Here is a 27187-nt window from a genome sequence, read left to right as displayed (position 1 = left end):
TTTGGAAGGATGTGTAGGAGTCTTCTAGGGGGCAAAGGCACACTCCAGGCATAGGTAAAGATCTGTAGGCATGGCTTGTTGCTATGAGTTTCAAGTGTTCTGGAATGAGGACAGCCATAGAGACAAGGGCAGGAGAGAGGAGATTTAATAGATTTTATGCCAATGGCTCCACTTGAGTTTCTGATAAGAACCCAGAACCCTTGGACTCCCCAGTAACATTGATTGAGTTGTTTATGATTCCACATGGAGTATGAACTCAAAGGTCAATGAGTGGCGTGTGTATGATTCTTTGCCAACTTCCAAGGTGGAGAAGCCTCTACCAACTGCAGGCAGAGCACAGGGGACCCTGCTACTGGCTGCAGCTCCAGCCCTGCCTCCTTCTCCACCATATAAACAATCCAACAGCCTCACTGAATCACTGCTGTGCAGGGCAGGAAAGCTCCACGAACACAGCCCAGCAAACAGCAGCACGCTGCTGAAAAAAAAAGACTCAGAGGAGAGACATAAGGAAGGAAAGTAGTGATGGATCTCATCCCAAACTTGGCCGTGGAAACCTGGCTTCTCCTGGCTGTCAGCCTGATACTCCTCTATCTGTGAGTAACTGATAGGCTCCTCTTCTCTGTTTCCTTGGACTTGGTGTGCTAATCAGGCCTCTCTTTCCCTTATCTGTTTTGAAGATCAAAAAGGATATTCAGGCTGGGCGCGGTGGCTCACACCTGTCACCCCAGCACTTTGGGAGGCCAAGGCAGGTGGACTGCCTGAGGTCAGGAGTTCAAGACCAGACTGGCTAACATGGTGAAACCCCATCTCTACTAAAATTACAAAAATTAGCTGGGCATGGTGGTGCATACCTGTAGTACCAGCTACTTGGGAGGCTGAGGCAGGAGAATTGCTTGAACCTGGGACGTGGAGGTTGCAGTGAACTGAGATCATGACACTGCACTCCAGCCTGGGTAACAGAGTGAGATTCCATCTCAAAAAAAAAGAAAAAAAAAGAGAGAGAGAGAAAAGAAAAAAAAAAGATTTTCAAGAAGTAGCTTAAGTGTTGGATGCTACAAACATATAGAGGTTATGATGGATCTTTTGCAGATCTATAAAGGAATAAATAAGCATCTCCCCCATCCATCTTTAGTAGAAAGAAGGGTTTAGGGATAGCATTGATTGAGGATAATCTAATAGACAATGGTTTGGACCCAGCTTCCCAAACCAGAATTTGGATTTTACATTTTTCCCTTTAAGTTGCAGGAGAAGAGGATGAATCTTCTCGCCGATGAGATCCTGGCATCCTAGAGCAGGTGGAGAGAAGAGTCACTCCCTACTGTGTGTAGTGGAGGCTTCCCGTCTGTCACATTTTACTTCTAACTCAGTTTCACAGTTATTAAGAGTAAGGAATTATGGTCACATGGAAACAGAAAATACAAACCTCGTTTTAATTCTTTCACAGAAAAGTTAGCAATTCAGTGAGTTGTGGTAACACAGTTTCCACCTACTGGCAATTTAACATGAAATGATATGGCTTAAATTCATCCTTTTTAAAGCCAGATTTTTTTGGAGATAGACTATTTCCAGCACGTTCCTTCTGGGTTATAAAAGAGGACTATTAGTTCAGTATGTGTGACAATAAATGTGTATAAAACAACCTCACCTTTCCAGAATAATGTCAGGAATATGAGTCTAATGCACAAATGTATATCTCTAGGACAAGATTGTATATGTCTTTTTAAAATTACTTTCCCAAGAGTTTATTTTAATACCCCCATTTCAAATACACCTGCTTAGCAGGTTATCCTAAACTCTCAGGGCTAGGAAGTAAGCAAGACTGTGAGCCAGTGATGACAGCAAAAGCATCCAGGTAGGATCCGTATGAAGTGAGAAAATATTCCTCATCCCTCAGGGTAGAACTCCAAATAGATATTCAGGGGTCCTGGCCCCCTAGTGGAGGTCACTTGAAGGACAAACATGTTGGCATCTCATCTGCTTGAAGCCTGGACACAAGAGCACCATCAGTGTCACTCTGTGTGTGGTCTGCCATGTTGTGGGGCTGTCACTACAGATTCTGGCAGTCAGGCAGACAATACCTTAGCCTTAGACGATGCCAGTACAGGCCAGGATTCAGAAGCTATAGTGTAGACCATGCCCTTCTTAGGCCTATACAATTACATGCAATAGATGACTGGCTTTTCTGTTAGCCTCTTCATTGGAACCAAAAGTGGCATTACTCTACCAAACAGAGGGGAGCTGGAAAGAAACTAAACAGTTTGCCCAGCACAGCCTCTGCCTTGACATGGAACCATGTGAGTCTAGACACTCACCTAGATCTTTCCTCGGGGGCCAATGCTGCTGACACATTAACTCAATAGTTTGTCCTGGTCTCAGACATCACATAACATGTAAAAAGTTTAGAAGCAGAGATTAGTGTCATTGATTTTCCATGGCTGTGACAACAAAGGAAGAAACAGGAGTGGGAAAACCCAAGGCCACCCTGGTTGTGGTAGATGGTGCACACACTTCCACTAACTGTTCTGGGGCAAGGATCCAAATGCACTATTGGGCCTGGCTATGCTGTCTCTGCTGGGTCCTCCAAACACGAGCCTCCATGCCATTTCTCAGTTGTATTTTACCACATATTATCACAGTCACTGGATTTGTACAGAATGTTTGGAACCTGTACTGCCTTAAGGGCAACGCTTTAAAGAAGAGAAAACAAAGTCTTAATTGAACTGTCTGGAACATTTTATGGTTACTTACATGGAATACTGCATCTTTTGCTATCAACAGGAAGGTACCTGGACATTAGAAGGTGTCTGTCTTTCAGCTGAAAGCACATATGAGGTATATGGATCCATTTATATACACCATACTTTTCAGCCACATTTTCCTAATTTGTCTCTCTGGGGACAACCTTGTGTGACTAGCAGATTCATGATTGATTGATGGCTGGTGACCTCTTCCATCAGCTTTTCTTCTTCCTCCAGTCTTCCACCCCTCAGTAACATCAGACTGAGAAGGTCTGTAGACATCCAGAACCCACATTTGGGGGAGTCCATACATGACCCATCCAATATGAGTTGCAAGCAGGCCTGCTATAGGGAGCAGCAGCCTTAATCGGTTTTCCTACAGAGATATTTGACGTGCAGAGGCAATAAACTGCTTTGTGATTGATGACCTTGAAAAAAATGAGCATGTCTGGCTGTATTAGTCTTTTCTCCCATTGCTATAAAGAAATATCTGAGGCTGGATAGTTTATAAAGAAAAAATATTTAATTGTCTCATGGTTCTGCAGGCTCTACAGGAAGCATGGCGACTTCTGCCTCTAGGGAGGCCTCAGGAAATTTACAATCATGGCAGAAGGTGAAGGAGAAGCAGGCAGATCTTAAATGGCTGGAGCAGAAGCAAGAGAGGGTGGGGAGGAGGTGCCACACACTTATAAACCACCAGATCTCATAAAAACTCATTGTCACGAGGACAGCACCCAGGTGGGAATGGTGTTAAATCATGCTAAACTGCCCCTATATCCAATAACCTCCTACAAGGCCCAACCTCCAGCATTGGGGATTACATTTCAACATGAGATTTGGGTAGAGGCAGATTCAGACCATACCACTGGCACTGTGCTTATCAGGTGAATATCACTAGTTGTAAGGCTAGATTGCACAAGAGGAGGAACGTCCTGGTTCTTTAGTTGTGATTCTTCTGCACACTGTCATTCAGGGAAATATGAGTCATTCATCCTCCCCAATAGCTCAATCCAACCAGATCATCTGATCACAGAGACTGAAGTGTAGCTGAAAGATGCCCACATTTCCATAAAGCCAATAGAAGCCATGAACACAGTTGTCAATCTGTAGAAATAAGGACTCTGTGACTCCTCCAAGACCTCTCTGTGAATGGTGGTTTAAGAAGGGCCAGATCCTAAAACAGGGTCAGAACTTAGAGGGAAAGAAAAGCATAAAAGCCTCTGAGCAAATTCTAAAGACAGGGTCACCATAGGCTCTCAGTGACCCTCTGTGATTGAGTGGTTGCAGTGATGCAAAATCTCATCATCCGTAATGCCCAACCTTGTTTTTACTAACCCTGTTTTTAGACTCTCCCTTTTCCTTTAATCACCCAGCCTTGTTTCCACCTGAATTGACTCTCCCTTAGCTAAGAGAGTCAGACAGACTCCATCTTGGCTCTTTCACTGGCAGCCCCTTCCTCAAGGACTTAACTTGTGCAAGCTGACTCCCAGCACATCCAAGAATGCAATTAACTGATAAGATACTGTGACAAGCTATATCCACAATTCACAGGAATTCATCTGATTGATAACGCCCAAAACCCTGAGTCTATCACCTTGTAATAGTCTTAAAGCCCCTGCACCTGGAACTGTTTACTTTCCTGTAAACATTTATCCTTTTAACTTTTTGCCTACTTTATTTCTGTAAAATTGTTTTAACTAGACCCCCCTCCCCTTTCTAAACCATAAAAGAAAATCTAGTCCCTTCTTCAGGGCCGAGAGAATTTTGAGCGTTAGCCGTCTCTCGGTCACCGGCTAATAAAGGACTCTTAATTCATCTCAAAGTGTGGCATTTTTCTAACTCGCTCAGGTACAACAATCACTGCAGAAGACAAAAAAAAAAATTCTCACCCTTTCTACTAGGATGAGAATCCCAAAATCAAGGAAGAGTTCACTTACTAAAAAGACATAAGGGAATGAAGTGCCCTGGAGGAATTCCTGCCTGAACCTCTCAGAAGCACTCACATTTGAGAATATTTATCAAGTATTAATTCCAGGATTAGGACCATGAAGACTTCAGCTGCTTTGAGCTAATCATTGTGACTTTTTCATATCTCGTGGTGGAGGCGGGAAAGGACCTGATGAACAAATACAATCATTGCCGTCAGAGTTACTGTTATTATTTCTTGCCTTGATATTACCTCCTTCTCTTGGGCATTCCAGTTCCTCAGTCAGTGACTCACCAGCCCCTATAATGTATAAAGTCACAATCCCTGTGACCTGATTTCTGTTTTACTTTGTAGATATGGAACCCATTCACATGGACTTTTTAAGAAACTTGGAATTCCAGGGCCCACACCTCTGCCTTTTGTGGGAAATGCTTTGTCCTTCCATAAGGTGAGTGTTTTTGAGCTTCCTCTTTTGCTTCTTATGATGGCAAACAGCAGCTTAGTTCTATCAGTAAAAATGCTTCTCATCAGGAGGAAGGTCTGAGGTTTTATACTTTCAGAAACAGTGTGTAGGCATCACCCAGAGCATGGCAAAGTTTACCCTGGGGCTCTCTTGCTAACTGTCAGGAACCTCTGGTTTGCTGCAGTTGAACAGCCCAAATATCAGGTAGATCAGCAATCTGATGTTCACAACTTGGTGTGAAGACTTTGTGAGCACCATAAAGATCATTTCCTTTTTGCTCCAGCAGGTTCCCAGGAAGGTACAGTCATACTTAGTTAGTATTAAAAGTAGGAACAGGAGTCCTTGATTTTGGTTTGTTATCTGTGGACATGAGAGTAAAACTCCTCTCTGTAGCAAGAGCTCATGAGTAGCCTTTTTTCTCTTCCTTCTGTACAGCTTTGAAACTCAGTTTTATTAAGGAGCACAAGTATTTACCATTGGGTCATTTGCACCTGCTTGAATCCTCTCCAAAAAATGTCAAATTCCCTGAGGGTATTTCCGTGGTTCTACCTGAGCTCTTACTCCCCATGACATCTTTTGCTGCTTTGAGATACAGAACAAACGGGTTCTGCTTTACTTCTTTTCCTTTAAAGGCTGCATCTTGTGGGTGAGTCTGAGCAGGGAGTGGATGTAACTGAGATGAGATAGTGGTTGTCTATCAACCTCAGATATTTAAGCACGATATGAATTGGTGGGTTTATTTTTCACACAAAGGCAGAATCACATGCAAAATCACTAGAAAAGGGACGATTTGACAAAATTATTAAATATTTAATTTCACTAAATAGAATGTCATATGTGCTACATGGACTGTGAGCTTTGGCTAAACTTTTGTACCTAACCTGGTCTGATGCTCTGTTCAGGGCCTGGTCCCTGGATGGGAAATTATGAGCTCATCTCCACAGGGCCAGCAGCAGCATTCAGCTCTCTGGCTTAGATCATCTTTCCTGCATACCTGAGGCTTGTTTCTCAGATTCTAGTTCTCCCAAGTGAGGGCTTTGTTGTCTAATTACTGCCTAGGAATTTCAAATTTTTTCCCTCTACAAAAGCAATAATTTCCCCACTTTCATGCGTGTCCATGTGAAGAGGCCACCAAACACTCTTTGTGTGAGCAATAAAGCATTTTAATCACCTAGGTGCAGGCCAACTGAGTCTGAAAAAGGAGTCAGCAAAGGGAGATGGGGTGGGGCAGTTTTATAAGACTGGGGTAAGCAGTGGAAAGTTGCAGTTAAAGGAGGTTATCTATTGTCAGCAGAGGAGGGGTCACAAGGTGCATTTGGGGAGATCATAAGACTCATTGTCCAGAAGAAGAATGTCAGGAGGTCAATTGATCAATCAGTTGGGGCAGGGCAGGAAAAAGTCATAATGGAATGTTGTAAGGTTGGTCAATCAGTTAAGACAGGAGCTGGCTATTTCACGTCTTTTGTAGTTTTTTGGTTGCCTCAGGCCATCTGGATGTATACTTGCAGGCTTGGGCTCAGAGGTCTGACACCCACCACCTTTCCCATGTCAACCCTTTAGTAGATGTACCCCCAAGACACATATTCCTCAGACCTTCTTTTCCATAGTTAAAATTTCAAAGAGCTTCTGCACAGCAAAAGAAACTACCATCAGAGTGAACAGGCAACCTACAGAATGGCAGGAAATTTTTGCAATCTACTCATCTGACAAAGGGCTAATATCCAGAATCTACAATGAACTCAAACAAATTTACAAGAAAAAAACAAACAACCCCATCAACAAGTGGGCGAAGGATATGAACACACTTCTCAAAAGAAGACATTTATGCAGCCAAAAACACATGAAAAAATGCTCATCATCACTGGCCATCAGAGAAATGCAAATCAAAACCACAATGAGATACCATCTCACACCAGTTAGAATGGCGATCATTAAAAAGTCAGGAAACAACAGGTGCTGGAGAGGATGTAGAGAAATAGGAACACTTTTACACTGTTGGTGGGACTGTAAACTAGTTCAACCATTGTGGAAGTCAGTGTGGCGATTCCTCAGGGATCTAGAACAAGAAATGCCATTTGACCCAGCCATCCCATTACTGGGTATATACTCAAAGGATTATAAATCATGCTGCTATAAAGACACATGCACATGTATGTTTATAGCAGCACTATTCACAATAGCAAAGACTTGGAACCAACCTAAATGTCCAACAATGATAGACTGGATTAAGAAAATGTGGCACATATACACCACGGAATACTATGCAGCCATAAAAGATGATGAGTTCATGTCCTCTGTAGGGACATGGATGAAACTGGAAACCATCATTCTCAGCAAACTATCGCAAGCACAAAAAACCAAATACCGCATGTTCTCACTCATAGATGGGAATTGAACAATGAGAACACATGGACACAGGAAGGGGAACATCACACACTGGGGACTGTTGTGGGGTGGGGGGAGGGGGGAGGGATAGCATTAGGAGATATACCTAATGTTAAATGATGAGTTAATGGGTGCAGCACACCAACATGGCACATGTATACATATGTAACAAACCTGCACGTTGTGCACATGTACCCTAAAACTTAAAGTATAATAATAATAATAATAAAAGAGATAAACTTCATGATACATAAAGCATATCTCAATAAAGCTGTTAAAGAAAAAAAAATAAAAAAAATAAAAATAAAATTTCACCCCTGAAATGTAGAAACAGGAAGGTTTGTTTTTAGTTTCAGTGCAAACTCTGAGGAAGTGTCATAATTTGCTGTGTTTGATGTGTAGTGGTGACATTTTCTCAGAACTTCCATCTTAAGCTGGAAAACTGGAAAGTGAGTCCACTTTGTCATTCTGTCACTCTTTCATTTTCTCACTCAACAAACATGCCTCATACTTATCTAAATCTGCTAGACTAAAAGAGGTCCCTGGTGTCTGTAACTTTCCAATTCTGCTAGAATTCTAGAGCCAGCTCATGAAATAAATGAAAAGGATGAAGAACAAAGAGATAAAAGAGTGCATGTTCCTTTCTGATGCTCACTCACTTTCCCTCATCCTCGGTTTCTTCACAAGCCCCTGGAGGTGATCATTCAGGGATTTGAGATTTTAGAGACAACACATGGAAAAGTAAAAAGACATCAGAAAGACAAGGAGTTACTTAGTATTTATACACAAGGATAAGTCATGCAGTATCCACAACACTTGGAGAAAATTCAAGAGTAATTTTAAATTTCCCATTTCAAATACCTCCTCTGTTTTCTCTCCTTTCCCTTATGATGTATCTAAATAAGCTTCCTCTAACTGCCAGCAAGTCTAATTTCATTGGACTTGTTTGACTGTTTTCAGCCCCAATTAGAGGCAGGGTTAAGTACATTTAAAATAATAATGTAATATTATTTTGTTTCTCCTCCCAGGGCTTTTGGACATTTGACATGGAATGTTATAAAAAGTACAGAAAAGTCTGGGGGTGAGTATTCTGGAAACTTCCATTGGATAGACTTGTTTCTATGATGACTTTACCCCACTGCACAGAGGACAGTCTCAGCCCAGAGTGTCTTGGGATGAAGGTCTGGCCAACCTAACTGCAGAGAGATTTTCTGAAGGAAGAGGATATGTATTTGGGAGAAGAGTATTAGAATGGGAATCTATGTGACATTATAAGCTATGTGCAAATTCAGGGAGGTAAAGGAAGACAAAGATGTTCCAAAGAAAATATGAGGAGGACTTCATATGGGTTTTGAAATAGTTCTCCTTCACTACAAAGATCAGTAACAAGGGTGACGCCACACCAAGTTTGGACAGGCAGTTGCTGGGCAGGTGTCCTTGCAGCAATATTTTTGTGTAAGGGTGGGATGGGCTTTCTGCAAGCTTGTGGTTTCATCAAGTCATCTGTGATCGTTTTGTTATCAGGCACACAAGCAGGAGAATCCACTCTTCATAGCCTTCTTTGATTTATTTGTCAGGGTTTTTAATCACACACATACGCACACAGACACACTGACACACACACACAGATGTGCTATAATTTTGGTTCTCACAACATTCACACTCGCTATTGTAAAACTTTTTGAGACTTGTCCTGCCAAGTATCCCACATGTCACCAAGTGTTGAGGTCTTTGGTCTGAACTAGACTGGGAGCATTGTGGTTACCACTTTTCTCCAGGCTTCGGTGGCCCAAGGACTCCCAGCATCACGTTCTGTCCAGTGTCTGCCTATTCCCCTCTTCTTTTTTTCTTCCTTTGGTGCCCTTTTATCACATGCATTGTCTCAGACTCTTCTGATATGTGCTCATAAATGCATGGCATCATCTCCTTCCCACATCGATTCACTTTCAATTAAAAGCCAAAACTCTTTCATTTAAACTTTGGATTTAACATGCTTTTGAAAGAAGGGTTGAGTGATACAGACAAACAGATTGGGAAACCATGCTCTGCTGTTTCTTTTTTTTAACTTTCTATGTAAGTGTGGAATTTTTCATTCTGTTTCATTATTAACTTTAAGCCAAGACTTTTTAATTGTTCAATTCCCACCTATAGAAGTATAATAAAAATATATATATAAAGACTTTTTAATAGAAGGATATATGAGTATATCTTTGTCTATACATTTCTGCTGAATTTGAAGAAATGCTGAATATTCTTAAATCATTGTGTTTCCTGGTGGGCTGATGGACTGTGATTTTATAAGGTGGCCTCAGCCAACGGCAGCAGCTGTTCCCTGTCAGTGGGGCTAGAGGTTTGGTAAGACTGGTGGAAGAGGTGCAGTGGTGTGCTCATTCACTAGAAGCATCAGGGAGAAGGTTTTGCCTCTTTGTAGTTCATCTTGTCTCATCAAGTCCTCCGAAACCACAGTGCTGCCTGAGGGTGCTGTGGAGCTGGCATGACCCATACAGGCAACACGACTGAGTAGAAAGAACACACAGCTCTGGATGTCCATGGGCCCCACAACAACTGCCCTTGACACATTTAGTCCTTGTGAGCATTTGATGACTTACTTGCCTTCAATTTTTCATGGACCTAATATTCTTTTTAAAAGTGAAATATTTTAAACATATGAAACATTGTGGAGAATGGCATGGGAAATACCCATGTATGCACCACCCAGCTTAACAAATGCTCGTCATTTCTAACCATGATCTCTTTGAAGAGCTCTTTTGTCTTTCAATGTCTCTTCCCTGTTTGGCCCACATTACCCTTCATCATATGAAGACTTGGGTGTCAGACTCTTGCTGTGTCTTATACCTAATGTGCTAGAACCTAAGATTACTGTGTATTGTACATCTACGGGATTATGTAACATCAGGATCAAAGTCTGGCTTCCTGGGTTTGGCTCCAGCTGTAGTATAAGGCTGTTGATGTTTAATCAAATCTGTTTTTTCCACACAGTTTTTATGATGGTCTACAGCCTGTGCTGGCTATCACAGATCCCGACATGATCAAAACAGTGCTAGTGAAAGAATGTTATTCTGTCTTCACAAACCGGAGGGTAAGCGTCCATTTTTTGAAATTAAAATACTCATTGTCTGATTAAATTTTTATTTTACAATTCTTATATGTTCATAGACAGTTGCCTAAAAAATGTGCAGGAAGGTTCCATGTACACTTCATCCTGTACCCCCCAGATGGTAACATCTTGCAATCTTGCATAACTATAAATACAGTAAACTCATGTTACTATAGTACAAGAAATTGACATTGATACAGTTCACAGAGCTTATTCAGATTTCACCAGCTTTATGTGCCCTCATTTGTGTGTGTAGTTTTGTTTTTTGTTTTTGTTTTTTGTTTGTTTATTTTTTGAGATGGAGTCTCGCTCTGTCACCCAGACTGGAGTGCAGTGGCACAGTCTTGGCTCACTGCAAAATCCGCCTCCAGGTTCAAGTGATTCTTCTGCCTCTGCCTCCCAAGTAGCTGGGACTATAGGTGTGCACCAGCATGCCCTGCTAATTTTTGAATTTTTAGTAGAGATGAGGTTTCATCATATTGGCCAGGCTGGTCTTGAGTGTGTGGGTAGTTCTATGCAAATTTATCACATTTGTAGATTTGTGCAATGACCAGCATGATCAAGATGCAGACCCATTCCATCTCCATATGGCTCCCTGCTGCTCTCCTACAGTCACAAGTCTTTTTCTCTGAGAGGGTCTTTATCAGAGCTTTTTTTAGTCAAACATTTTTTATTTTGAGGAGGCTAATGGATTAATTTTTATTTATGGATTGGACTTTTGGTGTCAAGTCTGAAAGTTCTTTGCCTATCCCTCCTTCCTATGTTGCCAATTTTTCTAAAAGTCATAAAGTTTAATGCTCTACTAAATGTAACTCTATTATCTATTTTGTGTTTTTTTTGTATAAGGTATGAGATTTAGATCAACATTCATTTTTTGTGGCTTATGGCTGTCCAATTTTTCCAACGCCATTTTTGGAAAGGTGGGCATATTGTTAAAAATCAATTGGGCATATTTCTTTGCATCTCTCATTTGCTATTCTGTCCCATTGATCACTGTGTTTATTCCTCCACCAACAACAAACTGGTGACTCTAATAGCTGTACAGTAACTCTTAACATCATGTAGAGTGATTCTTCCCACTTTTATGGATGTATTTTTTCAGATTTGTTTTAGCTCTTCCAGGTCCTCTGCTTTTCCATAAAAATTCTGAATGAATTTCTCAGTGTCTACAAATAAACATGCTGTTATTTTGACAAGAATTGAAATAAATGTATAGATCAATTTAGGGAAAGTTTTTATCTTTACTATGTTTGGTCTTTCAATTCATGAACATAGTATGCCTCTCCATTTTCTTAGATTTTCTCTGATTGCTTTAAACAATTTGTAGTTTTCAGCATACAGATCCTGTACATGTTTTGTTGGATTTACAGCTAAAGTATTTCATTTTTGTTGGAGTGACTGTAAATGATATTATGTTTTTCTTGTATTTTCAGATATTGATTGTTGGTACATAGAAACGTGCTTGGTTTTTGTTTGTTGATCTTGTATCATAGAACCTTGCAGAAATGACTTAGTATTTCTAGAAGTCTTTTTGTATATTCCTTGAGATTTTATACATTGACAATTATGTCACTTGAAAATAGAGACAATTCTTTTATTTCCTTTCCAATCTGTATGCCTTTTTAATTCTTTTTCCTTGTCTATTGCACTAGGACTTCCAGTATAATGTCAAGTAAATGTGGTGAATTTTTGAATTGTTCCTAATATTAGGAGGGAGGCATTCAGTCTTTCATCAATAAGCATGATTTAGATGAAGTGGGTTTTTTTTGTAGATTCTCTTTATCAAATTGAGGAACTTTCTCTCCCTAGTTTGCTGAATTATTAACATAAAAGAGTGCTGTAAGTACCCATTATAAAACAAAATATGGTTATGGAAGATGAAAGAAAGGTGCAAGCATGCTGGCTTAATAGCCAAGTTGGCAAAAATAATTATCTCTTTCTTTTTCTTTCTATCCATGGAATTAAAAATTAAGAGAAAAGAATGTTCATAGAATCATATTATTTCTTCAAAATATGTTCCTAGTTTTAAAAGTATTACCTACCATTTTTTTAAAACCACCACAATGAGGCACCTCTTTTTCATGTTGCCCATGCTGTAGGAGAACATAAAGACAGCTCATCTGAGGCAACATACAGTCCACCAAAGTCACCTGCTTGTCTGTCTCCACTCCCTCTCTACTCTGCAGAAGTGCTAGGTCTTGATTCTGTCTACTCTACTGGAAGAACACGTTGCCTACCATGTGGATAATTTGCATGTAAAAGGAGACTGGGATATAGAGGCTGGAGACCACATCAGGTGTCTGGGTCTCCCGAACACTGCCCCTCCCCACACAAACACATCCCAGGACACTGGGCACCTGGGATAAATCTCTATTGAGCATCTAGCTTAGGGCCCGTCACCTAGTAGACAGTCACTAAATAACTGTTGAATACGTGATGCCTGTTTAACACATTTTCTACAACCATGGAGATCTCCACAACTGACATAGGACAAAATGTTTCTGCTTTGAACTCTAGCCTTTAGGTCCAGTGGGATTTATGAAAAGTGCCATCTCTAGAGCTGAGGATGAAGAATGGAAGAGAATACGATCACTGCTGTCTCCAACCTTCACCAGTGGAAAACTCAAGGAGGTATGAAAATAACATGAGTTTTAATTAGAAACTTAAAGAATAAATCTGGTGGGGACAGGTAGAAAGTAAGATCACAGTCCCTTTCCAAGGGGTAGTCTGCTGAATTTGAGCTTCCTAAAAATGGTCTTTTATCTTTATGTACATAAAAGACATCACAAAATTCATTATAAAATCTCACTTATTGTTCCATGCCAGGGAAAGTCATGTCCTTCTGGGACTTGTGTCTGCACATTTAACAATGGGTGGTGTTGTGTTTTGTGCTTAGATGGTCCCTATCATTGCCCAGTATGCAGATGTGTTGGTGAGAAATCTGAGGCGGGAAGCAGAGACAGGCAAGCCTGTCACCTTGAAAGAGTAAGTAGAAGCGCAGCCATGGGGTTCTGAGCTGTCATGAGCCCCTCCAGCTGCCTGCTATGGAGCTGATATTCCCACTGTTGGGTTATTCCAGTGACCAGACAAAAGGATGTCTGTGGTATTGCCACTTCAATGCCCCACAATGGAGCAGCTCCCAAGAGGAGGTGGGGCAGCTGGAGGAAAAAGGTCTTCTCCCGTATGCACATGGGCAAGGATTTACTTATCCATTAAATTGTCAGCCTGAATGTTCTGGAAGACTAAATGCATACTTTAGGGGGGAAAATGTGTGATTGTACCGAAGTTTTAAGCATGGCGTGTATGGGATGGTAGAAGGGGAAGGCACTTGGTATCTGTTGGTTGGCAGTGAGTAGAGTGGGAAAGTTATAATGGAGAACTTTGAATAACTTTGACCCTTTCATGGTTTTTCTGAGGATATCAGTAGAATACTAAATATCAAACATTCCCACCACTGCTTTTTCCTCCAGTCTTAAAGAAACAGGGTGCTATAAATGCTAAAGGTAGGGTAAACCTATTATTTGCTGTCTACACTGGTATGTGCTTCAATTATGCAGGAACAACAGGTGTAATCTGAGCCTGTCCTGGGAAGACCAGGGATACATGGTCACTCATCTATAGGAATTTCCAAATCAATTTTTAGTGACTTTTTTTTAAACCAGGACATTGTTGGTCATTATATTTTACTAAAATGATTCTGCCATCAGGGCAATCTCAGCTCACAAGAGCTGGGGATAGTGAAACTTTCCAAAGCTTGAGCAGGGATTGTAGAGAATAAGGACGATATTTCTAGGAGCTCAGAACAGGGTGTTGCTGTTCTGTGAAGTCCTGAAGAGGAATCAGCTCTGGGCATAGAGTCTGCAGTCAGGCAATGTCACCTGTCTTGAGCCCCTTAGGAAGAGTGACTTTTTCTACTCTTGTTCTGCTGAAGCAGAGTACTTACACATCTTGTATCATCCACACTCAACACATGCTACTGTAGTTGTATGATAGTGGGTGTCTGTCTCCCTATGACAGGCTCCTTGATCCCAGAGGTAAGTCTAACTCAGTTGAGGGTCTCCATTACCCCCAGCATAGGGCCAGCTGCGTCACTGGCACCTGATAACCACTTTCTGAGGGAGTGTGATGGGAGATGATCCAGTAGATAGTTCTGAAAGTCTGTGGCTCTTTGTCTGTCTTGACTGGACACGTGGCTTTCCTGTTGCACATATAGTGGAAGGATGGTAAAGAGGTGCTGATTGTAATTTTCCACGTCTTTCTCCACTTAGCTTCTTTGGGGCCTACAGCATGGATGTGATCACTAGCACATCATTTGGAGTGAACATCGACTCTCTCAACAATCCACAAGACCCCTTTGTGGAAAACACCAAGAAGCTTTTAAGATTTAATTCATTAGATCCATTGACTCTGTCAATAAGTATGTGGACTACTATTTCCTTTTCTCTCTCTCTCTCTTAAAAATAACTGCTTTATTGAAATGTAAATCACCATGTAATTTATCCACTTAAAATGTACAGTTTAATGGTTTGTAGTACATTTGAAGATATGTGTGACCATCACCATTTTAAACTTTGAAACTATTTTTGTCAATCTAGAGACCTCATACATTTTTAGCTATCAACCCACTGCCATAAACCCTGTCATCATATGCAACCACTAATCAACTTTCTGCCTCTATGGATTTGCCTATTCTGGACGCTTCATAGAAATGATATTAATTTGTCAGGGTTTTTTTTTATTCTCTAGTTCATGAATTTATACTTTAGTCTGTATTATTTTCTTTCTTCCGCTGGCTTCAGGCTTAGTTTGCCCTTCTCCGTTTACTGTGTTGTGGCATGAATGTAGATTACTGATTTGTGATTTTTTGTTCTTCTAAATTTACTCATTAAACTATAAATTTCCCTCTGAGCACTTCTTTGCTAAATACCATGAGATTCTGGCCTATCACATCTTAATTTTTGTTCAGCTCAAAGCACTTTCTATTTGCCCTTTTAATTTCTATTTTGACTCATTGGTTACTTAAAAGTTTATTATTTAACTTCCACATATGTGTGAGTTTCCCAGTTTTCTTTATCTTATTGATTTTAGCTTTATTCCATGATAGGTGACAAAGATATGCTGTGTTATTTCTATCTTGACTACCTGCTATTTCTTGAACAGCAAGATTAATTTAAGCAGCAGATTATGATTTGGGTTATCGTAAGAGACTCTCGTCCAATAGATAAAGGCAAAGAGATTAGGGCATTGAGTTCTGGTTTTTTCATTATTCGAAAGATGCAGAAGGGGCTGCTGATCTCACTGCTGTAGTGGTGGTCCCTATGCATAGACCTGCCCTTGCTCAGCCACTGGCTGAAAGAGGGGCAAAAGTCATAGAAGGAATGGCTTCCAGTTGAGAACCTTGATATATTTTATTCTTCTGATTGGTAGAGAAAATTAGTATTACTCCAGGTAAATTTTGCACATTCACGATGGTTTCATTTTCTGTTGTTTTTTTTTTTTCCTACAGAAATCTTTCCATTCCTTATCCCAATTCTTGAAGCATTAAATGTCACTGTGTTTCCAAGAGAAGTTACAAGTTTTCTAACAAAATCTGTAAAACGGATAAAAGAAGGTCGCCTCAAAGAGACACAAAAGGTAAAACGTGGAGGTAGTTATAGGAGGATGTTTAGTTTTTCATAATTTTTAGGTAATATACATATGATTGGTGCACTTCCCTGTATGTTTTTAGAGAAATATTTTAACACAAAGAGTACTTATGTTTAGAGCAAGATAATTCATTTGGTAGGAATGCAGAAAGTGGAGTTTGAGGAAGAAGATATGAGAATAAGTCAGAGATAGCATTTAAAATTTGATATCAGGCACAAGAATTAGTATGCCATGGCATAAACATTATTCAGATAAAGCTTTATCACATCACTTCCCTTCAATAAATTGTCAAAGGATAAACATTACTGTTTGGAAATATATTTTACTGGTATTATGCTTTCTCTAGATCATAGATCAGTGAAGAGTCATTTCAAGTACAAGCCTGTTATTTTACACATTTTCCAATGAAAGGCCCTATCAGGCCACCTGCTGAAGTGTAGTGTGTTACATTTGAGCCCTCTCACAGCCTCAAGTGAACAGGGGTCTTTTATGGGAATTGAGGCTGCAAGGCTGGCTAACTCAGCTTTGCTTTTATGAGCCCTAGATTGCAGCCAAAGGATGTCTGCAGGTCAGGGAGGTGTCACTGAAGATTGTATAGATTTTGGGAATGTTGGAGTATTTGAAGATGCTCCCACCAAAGCTGCTGATAACTTCTGGAAATGTCAGGAGAATAATCTTTGTGCACACTGGTGAAGAAGAAGACAGAAGAATAAAAGGTCCAGGATTCCTTCATGGGTATGCAGTTAGGACCAGGGATAAGACCAGAAAGATTTGTTTCAGGAAAACATCTTGCTTTCCAAGGATTTAGATGGATTTTTTTTTTCACTGGTGACTCAGGCAACACCCGTCAGATTTCTGGTCTCCAAGGGGCCATATTCTTAGAAGGGAGGTTGAGGACTGCACTTCTGATTTACTTCTGACTTCATGAGTCACTTTCTGTCAATAAAATTTCTCTTTTTGCTTCTAGCACCGAGTGGATTTCCTTCAGCTGATGATTGACTCTCAGAATTTGAAAGACACTGAGTCCCACAAAGGTAACCAAAGTGTGCTTCTGGGGGCTACTTGTGGGGCACTCAGAGGGAGGGCCTTGTTCTGAAAATGTGCAGGAAGTATTCCAGGAAGATGAGAATTTCTGCCACATAGCAGAATGACACAGGTTTGGATGTTATAAATGGTAGCTGGAGGCACTTTCTAGAGGCATGCAGGCATAGATGGCCATGTTCTAAGCTTAAAGGGCAACCCTGGCATGCCAGGAAGAGTCAGCAGTCTGTGGATCACCTACATAAAACCAAATGCCAGTTCTCAGCCTCCTCCAGATCCACAGAATTAAAGTTTCTGCCTGGAAATTTATTAGGTTTCTGCAAAAGTAATTGCTATTTTTGTGATTACTTTTAATGGCAAAAACCACAATTACTTTTGCAGCAACTTAATGCATCTAACATCTAATCAGGAGGCATGCTGATTAGGGTGATTTTAACTGGCAATTTTTGGTGAAAGTGTGTTCACCAGGTTAATCTACTACAAAGTTATTTTTTCCTTTGGAATGGATGAGTAACTTGTGGGGAAAACCTCTGAGACCGTGTAAATATCCTCTTTGTCTTCAATCTTTCACCTACTAGTTTTACAACCCATGTATGATTTTCACTGAAGTCATTATTAATATGACAGTGGCAAAATGATGGCCATGTTCAATTTCAAGCCACCAAGATTTGGCAATCATGTCACAAAATTCCTGAATATTTAATCATTGGTTCTAGAGAGCAGGAGTAGGCTGACTTCAGCATACTGCTTTAAATATGTCCATGTCCATGTCTACATCTACTTCTGTCTGTCTGTCTGTCTGTCTGTCTACCTATCTATCTATCTATCATCTATCCATCTATCATCTATTTATCTACTTATTATCTATCATCCATCTATCTATTCATCTACTATCCCAATACAACTTGCTGTGATAAAGGAAATATCCTATTGTTTTAGTGTTTCATCTAGAAATCACTAGACACATATAGCTATTGAGCACTGCACATGTGGCTAGTGCCACTAATGAAAAATTTTAAATTGTATTTAAGTTTAATTGAATAAAATTTGATTTTAAATAGCCACATGTCGATAGTGGCTACCATATTGGACAGCAGAGCTCTAAACTTTGAGATTATAGTTCAATTTCACATCAGTATCATCAGGTTCATGGTAACTGAATACAATGATTAGATAGTTGAATTTACCCACAACTGCATCACAGAAATCTTCACTGGCAAATCACAGCTCGGTCGACATTTCTCACTCTCCTTTCATATTGGTTTTGGTTGTGAATTACATGGTTGTGAATTACTGAAGTCAATCACCACTCATCTGGCTTTTTGTCCATCTCCAGTTGCTGTACATCCTGAGATAATAAATTCTGAGACCTATAGCCTACATCTATCACCTGATGCATTTCAAAGATATAATCCATACTTCTCAAGCTGGGCTATGCACACAAATCACCGCATCTTGTGAAATTCTGATTTTGAATCAGTAGTTCAACGGTGGGGTTTGAGATTTTGCATTTCTGTTTTTGTTGTTGTTGTTTTGTTTTGAGATGGAGTTTTCACTCTTGTTGCCCAGGCTGGAGTGCAATGGCATGATCTCGGCTCACCATAACCTCAGCCTCCCTGATTCAAGCAATTCTTCCACCTCAGCCTCCCGAGTAGCTGGGATTACAGGCATGAGCCACCATGCCTGGGTAATTTTGCATTTTTAGTAGGGATGGGGTTTCTCCATGTTGGTTAGGCTGGTCTTGAACTCCTGACCTCAGGTGATCCACCCGCCTTGGCCTCCCAAAGTGCTGGGATTACAGGTGTGTACCAGCGCGCACAGACTTTGCATTTCTAATTCCAGATGCTTCTGATCCATGGACCACACTTTGAGTAGTAAAATGTGGTCTGTATTCCAATAGTGCTCTCTTAAGTTCCCTCAAACATATCTAAAGGAAAGGTCCTTTAGTTTCCATACATTTAACCATTAATGTTGCAAATTCTCTCAAAGTTTGTCAAGGTATATTTTAGCTATAATAAATTACATTTTTCTTGGGAGAGAAGACTACCCCATATTAATTTACAATAAAGTACTTTTAGGATCATTAAACGAGCACACCCATAACACTGAGTATGTTATGCAGAAATGCTTTCTCTGGAAATTACCGAGCTGTGCAGATGGCAGGGATGGCACAAGGAGGAGTGGATGGCCCACATTCTTGAAGACCTTGGGGGAAACTGGATTAAAATGATATGCCTTGTTCTGGCTCTATAAGATACACATCAGAGTAAAACCACCCCCAGTGAGACTCTGAACTGCTTTTCTATTTTTTCCCCTAGGGATTTGAGGGCTTCACTTAGATTTCTCTTCATATAAACTGTGATGCCCTACATTGACCTGATTTACCTAAAATGTCTTTCTTCTCCTTTCAGCTCTGTCTGATCTGGAGCTCGTGGCCCAATCAATTGTCTTTATTTTTGCTGGGTATGAAACCACGAGCAGTGTTCTCTCCTTCATTATATATGAACTGGCCACTCACCCTGATGTCCAGCAGAAACTGCAGGAGGAAATTGATGCAGTTTTACCCAATAAGGTGAGTGGATGATACGTGGAGAAGGAGGGAGGAGGTGAAACCTTAGCAAAGTTGCCTCCTCACCATTTCCCAGGAGAATTTTTATAAAAAGCATAGTCATGATTCTTTCACTGACGCTGTGTAGGAAGGCTCTAAAAATAAAAAGAAAGAAACATAGGGAATGGTTGCTATTGGCAGAAGTATAAGATCTCTGTTAAACAGTCCTGGCCATGGTTCATCTGCTTTCTGTTATCACAATAATGCTAAATAAAAAACATCCAAAAACCTCGGTGGCATCTAACCATAAGCATTTATTGCTCACAAGTCTTGATAGTGAGCTCTGGTGATATTGGCAGGACTTGCTCTGGTCTGGCTGTGGTCTGATGGAGCCTGGCCCTGGGTGCGCTGTGCAGGCTGACTCAGCTCTGCCCCACACGTGTCTCATGTTTCAGTCAGGTAACCACTGGTGAAGAAGCCAAGCTAGGAACCAGGGTATCTGACTCCTGAGCTAAACTCTTAAACTCTATAATATTGCCTTTCAAATATAACACCAAGTACTAGGTGCATATCAACCGTACTGTTTTCAGACCTCTGCCAAAACTTGGATCCTTTGTGGTATGAAGAGACACGGCTTTGGGGCTGGCCTGGGTATGGCAGTGAGATGAACACAAAGGGATGTTCTTCAGAGATTACAGTCCAGCCCTGAAGCAACAACTAGGAGACTGTTTCAGCAAGTGAGGACAGGGCTGTGTGGGGTTCTATCCTCTTTATAACTTCCACTAGCACTTAAATCATGTGCTCTGGTAACATCCAACCAGAACCTTCTTTTGTCATATTTGGGATAGAAAGGGACTAGTTTTTCCTCAAATTATTGATAGATATTTTATATAATATAGTGTTTCTCTCCACATTTTATGTGTATAACAAAAGTCCTCTGTGTGTGTGTGTATATATATATACACATATACACACACACACATATATATAATACAAATCCTGCTTAGTAATTGTTTTTGTTTGTATATATAACAAAAAGAGTCATGAAGCAGGACTTTGACCAATAGTCCTTGTGTGGCACAGAGAATTTGCTTTTTCTATCAGTTTTCACTTTCTTGGTTACAGACTTGTGATCTCTTTTTTGAAAGGTGACAATCACTTTGTCATATTTTATTTGATGCTAGTGGTCATAGCCTATTAGTCATGTTTGTTTCCATGAGAAAGAAAAACCACTAGACGGTTATGCTAAGGATTTCAGTCCCTGGGGAGAGAGCAGTCCTGAATGTCTCCCGCTTTCATAACTCCTCCAGACATCTCAGTGGGCCATTGAGCACATCAATGAGGATGACAGTTACTAAAACACTTTATGAGGGTGAGGGGAGGGGGGAGGGATAGCATTAGGAGATATACCTAATGCTAAATGATGAGTTAATGGGTGCAGCACACCAACATGGCACATGTATACATATGTAATAAACCTGCATGTTGTGCACATGTACCCTAAAACTTAAAGTATAATAATAATAAAATTAAAAAATAAAAATTAAAAAAAAACACTTTATGCATGCTATGATCCTTTACCAGTATGAGTTATTCTCTGGAGCTTCTAACATGTCAATAGTACTGCATGGACTGAGTTAAAAGTTAATTCAAAATCTCAATTTATCCAAATCTGTTTCTTTCTTTCCAGGCACCACCCACCTATGATACTGTGCTACAGATGGAGTATCTTGACATGGTGGTGAATGAAACACTCAGATTATTCCCAGTTGCTATGAGACTTGAGAGGGTCTGCAAAAAAGATGTTGAGATCAATGGGATGTTCATTCCCAAAGGGGTGGTGGTGATGATTCCAAGCTATGTTCTTCATCATGACCCAAAGTACTGGATAGAGCCTGAGAAGTTCCTTCCTGAAAGGTACAAGGCCCCTGGGAAGGGATCCCTCCCTGAACCAGCCTGGTTCAAGCATATTCTGCCTCTCTTAATCTACAGGACAGTCATGGGCTTGTACAATCATTTGCTTGTCTTTTTATTTTTAAGAGATTTTTTTATCATGAAATTGATCATTGTCACACTTTACAAACCATAGACTAGATAAAAGAAAACTACAGCCACCCCTATGCAGCCATAAAAAATGATGAGTTCATGTCCTTTGTAGGGACATGGATGAAATTGGAAATCATCATTCTCAGTAAACTATCACAAGGACAAAAAACCAAACACTGCATGTTCTCACTCATAGATGGGAATTGAACAATGAGAACACATGGACACAGGAAGGGGAACATCACACTCTGGGGACTGTTGTGGGGTTGGGTGAGGGGGAAGGGATAGCATTAGGAGATATACCTAATGCTAAATGACAAGTTAATGGGTGCAGCACACCAGCATGGCACATGTATACATATGTAACTAACCTGCACATTGTGAACATGTACCCTAAAACTTAAAGTATTATAATAACAATAATAATAATAATAATAATAATAAAGGAAACTACAGCCACCCACAGTCCCAACAACTTAAAATGAAGGTCATCAGTTATGTCCTTATGGGTTATAAGTGTCCAAAATATAAGGACTCTTTTAAAAACACATGATCACAATGCTATTATTATGTCCCACAAATGAATATTTTTTCCTCAATATAATCAAATATTTAGGAGTCAAGTTTGAATAAAAAACATGGGTCTAATCTTCAAAGAATTTATAGGTTAGTGGAACAGATAGACAAAGAAAGCAGTGATGATCCTGCTTTGCATTGGTACAGTAGCATCATATGCCTGTGTAAATTATCTGACTTAAACTCTTCTATGGAGGTGTGGGGGAGAAAGAGGGAGAGATGGAGAGAAGAAGAAGGAGGAGAAGGGGAAGAGAAGGAAGGATAAGACAAGATAGGGAGGAGAAGGAGAAGACTTAGAAAAACAAGAGAGGAGAGGAGAAGCAAAAAATAACAATTTTGTAATAGTGCAAGACAATTTCTTCTTCTCCTTCCTCATGACCAACATAAATGTGAGGCAAGGGAGGAATTTACTTTTCCATCAGTCAGTCTCATCATTTATGTGCCTTTTAAAGTGTGAACACATCACCACCCTGAATATAATCTGAGTGTCTTGAAATAAATATTCTTTGCAACACTGTTTATCTCCTCTCAACAGGACTGAAAGCTCCTATAGTGTAAGGAGAGTAGAAACGATCTGTAGCTTACAATTCTCACAGCAAAATAAGCACAGCAGGATTTCAATGACTAGTCCACAAAAGTATCCTGTGTACTACTAGTTGAGGGGTGGGCCCTAAGTAAGAAACCCTAACATGTAACTCTTAGGGGTATTATGTCTTTAACTTTTAAAATATCTACCAATATGGAACCAGGTTCAGTAAGAAGAACAAGGACAACATAGATCCTTACATATACACACCCTTTGGAAATGGACCCAGAAATTGCATTGGCATGAGATTTGCTCTCATGAACATGAAATTTGCTCTAGTCAGAGTCCTTCAGAACTTCTCCTTCAAACCTTGTAAAGAAACACAGGTCAGTCAATTTTCTGCATAAATAATGTTTTATTAAGAATTATTTTAACTGAAGGGTCTATATATTTAAAAAAGAATACACTCATTTAAACTTTTAATAATCTGTTCTATGGGCCAAGGAATCTATTTGGACCCATCTATGATCTTTAAGGGTGCTTCAGTTCTGGCATTCAAAACCTGTAGCATTAATAACATCATGTAACGTCAATGTAGATTAGCATGGCATGACTAACTGCAGTCTCCCTGAATTTGAGCAAAATTTAAATTCAGTTTCAAGTCGATTGGAAAGATGGGGAAGTATTTTGCACAATTGTGAAGTGCAATTATTATCTTGTTTTGACTTTTGAATGGTGCTTTTCCTTCCCACAACTTGTAGAAACTTTCTCATGACAGTGGCTCCCAACCACTAGCTGTACATTGGAATCACCAGGGAGCTTTAAAAATTCATGATGCCTGGAACATCTCAGAAATTCTAAACTAATTTGCCCAGAGTGTGGCTTTAAAAGCTCACCAATTGCTTCTCATGTGAAGCCAAGGTGGAAAATGACTAATTTAAAGTATTTCTATTGGATATGAAGGACTACCACAGTCCAAGGCCATCCTTACTGACCTCAACTTCCAGTTGCCTAGCTCCATCCAACTGGGATCCTTTTCAACCCAATTATAACTCTATTAATCTTCTTCCCTTTCTTCTCCTCATTCTGTTCTTATCTTTCAAGACCTAGTTCAATTCTCAAGCTCCTCCAAGGTGTCTTCTCGACCTAGTCCACAGCTCTTTTACTCCTCTGCTCTGTTATTGGTTACTGGAGACTATTATCATATAATTTCATAACTTGCCATTAAATCATTGAATTTTGTTCTCTATATTTTCTCTGTATCTAAAAATGTCTTCCCCCTATCCATTAACAGTATCCTCTCATTTTATTCCTTTTAAAATATCCCAGTGGTGCCTTGCAAGCGACCTCATCTAACTCAAGCATTTGGGCACTTGGTAAATGTTTAAGGAGTGATATGCAGTCAATTGGCTTGCATACAAATATTAAGTTTTTTAATGTGAACTTTTAACAAAGTGACATTCATGTATTTGCATGTGTGTGCATGTGTGCACATGTGCATGTGCATGTCTGTCTGTAGGGAAAATATATTCATCCCTTTTGAAAATTTTTAAATGATAAGGTGTTACATTTAAAAAAGATTTGGAATCTTTTCTCTGAAGAAGTTAAAGAACAGATGTCATTGATTCATATTAAGCAAGACCGTATAAATCTTATTTCTAGGTCTTATGTATTTATTAAGCAAATCCACACCTTAAGCAGGCTTTCTACATAGAAGAGGAAGAAGATAGAGATGGTTTCCATATTATTTCCATATTCCACATTATTTGTGGCTTTAGGCCAGCTATGTAGCTATCCCATATGTGTGCTCAGACATAGGACTCAGCCCTGAGAGAAAGTGGTCCTCTGGCACACCTGGGATGGGGAAGGTACTCCCTTGGAAGTCCCAAGCTGGCACTTCTTGATCTCCATGGCAATTTTCTTGCCCATCACTCCATGGAGATCAGAATATCAATCTGTTGTGTTCCCTCAACACTGAAGCAGTGTCTCAATAAGAATGGGGCTAAATGTTGAGTCAAAACACTGTAGGAATTGAGAGGTTCCCCACCTGCCCTACCCTTGGAAACCAAGAGAATATGTTAAAAAAATAAAACGATAATGCTTCCGGAAGGTGTCTTCCCATCTTTACACTGGATGGGTTCAATTGGGGGAAATTACTGGTCTCTGGAAGTTGAAGACAGTCCATATAATTAAAATGTATAATAGGTACTCAGGATTACCTTTCAAGTTTCAACATACACAAAATTAACTTTCTGCAACTCTTCAAAAATAGTTTACCATTATACCTAATAATCTGGTTTAAATTTTTAAAACTCATCCATTTTACTTAAAATGTAAATCAAAAAGAACACAGGTTCCCATGAATTTGTTTCAGGTCAGGCCTGGCACAGAATAGTTGCTCCATAAATATTTTGTTAAATGATAGATGATGAATGCTCTCACTATCCAATCTTCACACATCTTATAGAGTAAGCATAAAGAATCCAAGATTTATAATGCTCAAAGTAGTTTTCATATGTTTACAAAGCATTATTGTCATTAATGCATTTTTTTTTACTTTGATGCTATACTCCCTACTTTGGCTTTATTTAATGCTTCTCAATATGCTTGTTTAACTGTTGCAGATCCCCCTGAAATTACGCTTTGGAGGACTTCTTCGAACAGAAAAACCCATTGTTCTAATGGCTGAGTCAAGGGATGAGACTGTAAGTGGAGCCTGATTTCCCTAAGGACTTCTGCTTTGCTCTTCAAGAAAGCTGTGCCCCAGAACACCAGAGATCTCAAATTGCTTTGTGAATAGAACCCTGAAATGAAGATGGGCTTCATCCAATGTACTGCATAAATAAGCCAGGATTCCATACATGCATTGTGCTCTCTCATGGTCTGTATAGAGCGTTATACTGGTAATATAAAGGAGATGAACAAATCAGTGCTGGGGAAGTAGATTTGGCTTTTCTGCTTCTCCTAGGACTATCTGCACTACCCCCAGTTAGCACCATTAACTCCTCCTGAGCTCTGATAACAGAAAAAACATTTCTCAATAACTTCATCCACAATCATTAATGAAAATAAGAATTATTTTGATGGCTTGAACAGTGACATTTATATCACATGTTATATCTGGAGTATTCTATAGTAAGTTTTATATTAAGCAAATCAATAAAAACCTCTTTATAAAAGTATTATTGGATACTTCCCACACATTAATTAGAAGACTATAGAACTGAGGACTGAGAACCAACAAGTAAATATTTAAATCATTGTAATCACTGTTGATGTGGGGCCTTTGTCAGAACTCCAATTTGATTATTAACATAGGTGAGAGTTAATCTACTATGACTTTGCCCATTGCTTAGAAAGAATATTCATAGTTTAATTATTACATTTTTGACCAGGCATAGTGGCTTACGCGTGTAATCCCTGCACTTTGGGAGGCCAATGCGGGCAGATCACCTGAGGCCAGGAGCTCAAGACCAGCCTGACCAACATAGTGAAGCCCCATTTCCACTAAAAATACAAAAATTAGCTAGGTGTGGTGGCACACACCTGTAATCTAAGCTACCCAGGAGGCTGAGGCAGGGGAATTGTTTGAACCTGCAGTGAGCAGAGATCATGCCACTGCACTCCAGCCAGGGGTACAGAATGAGATTGCATCTCAAACAAAAATATACGCCTTTTTGTTGCACATATATTTAGTAACATACAACTGAAGCCATTATTATATTATTAGTTTTGATTTAATGTTTTCAGCCCATCTCCCCTGATATTTCTGGGAGACAGGAAATGTTTTCTTACATCTCTTGCATTCCATCCTCAACTCCCAACTGTCTGAATGCAATGAACACTTAATAAAAACAGTTGATTGGTCAATTGATTGGGCAACAAGGCTAAAAGTACTCATTCCTTTTCTTTTCCTATTTCTTCATTTATTTTCCCTTTCTGAATAATTTAGTCCTAGAGACATTAGGTGGGTGGCAGCCAGATGGTGGCCACACATTAAGGTAGAGAAGAGATTCATGGTGGTTCCAAGTCAGAGACCAAGTAGGATGGGGACCAAGTGAGTGTTCATATGGAAACAGCCTGCCTGGGTGTGGGAGTCCAAGCAAGCAGAGAAAGGGTCCACATAGACGGGTGGCCTGCAAGAGCAGCCATAGCCTAAATATGGCATGGAGA

General features: G+C 39.9%; 2 protein-coding genes across 4 annotated transcripts in view; one reads left to right on the top strand and one right to left on the bottom strand.

The window, feature by feature from the left end:
* Nucleotides 1-27187, bottom strand: part of ZSCAN25 (zinc finger and SCAN domain containing 25) — a 161100-nt gene that overhangs the window by 35737 nt on the left and 98176 nt on the right. The window lies entirely within an intron of this gene.
* Nucleotides 523-25775, top strand: LOC100435763 (cytochrome P450 3A7-like). The gene is made up of 13 exons (XM_002817733.5): nt 523-593; nt 5020-5113; nt 8542-8594; nt 10514-10613; nt 13149-13262; nt 13528-13616; nt 14900-15048; nt 16138-16265; nt 17245-17311; nt 19730-19890; nt 21557-21783; nt 23238-23400; nt 25639-25775. The coding sequence occupies exons 1-13, from the start codon at nt 523-525 to the stop codon at nt 25732-25734; spliced, it is 1512 nt and encodes a 503-aa protein (XP_002817779.4). The 3' UTR covers nt 25735-25775.

Source organism: Pongo abelii, chromosome 6, assembly GCF_028885655.2.
Source record: "Pongo abelii isolate AG06213 chromosome 6, NHGRI_mPonAbe1-v2.0_pri, whole genome shotgun sequence".
Lineage (NCBI taxonomy): Eukaryota > Metazoa > Chordata > Mammalia > Primates > Hominidae > Pongo > Pongo abelii.
The sequence above is the reverse complement of the archived record's forward strand: the minus strand, read 5'-3'. Positions and strand labels throughout refer to the sequence as shown.

Excerpts from the sequence above, each read along its gene's own strand:
- LOC100435763 (XM_002817733.5), top strand. The coding sequence starts at position 523 with ATGGATCTCATCCCAAACTTGGCCGTGGAAACCTGGCTTCTCCTGGCT. Across the intron at positions 13,617-14,899 it reads AAGCCTGTCACCTTGAAAGA|CTTCTTTGGGGCCTACAGCA; the intron begins GTAAGTAGAAGC and ends TTCTCCACTTAG. Across the intron at positions 16,266-17,244 it reads GCCTCAAAGAGACACAAAAG|CACCGAGTGGATTTCCTTCA; the intron begins GTAAAACGTGGA and ends TTTTGCTTCTAG.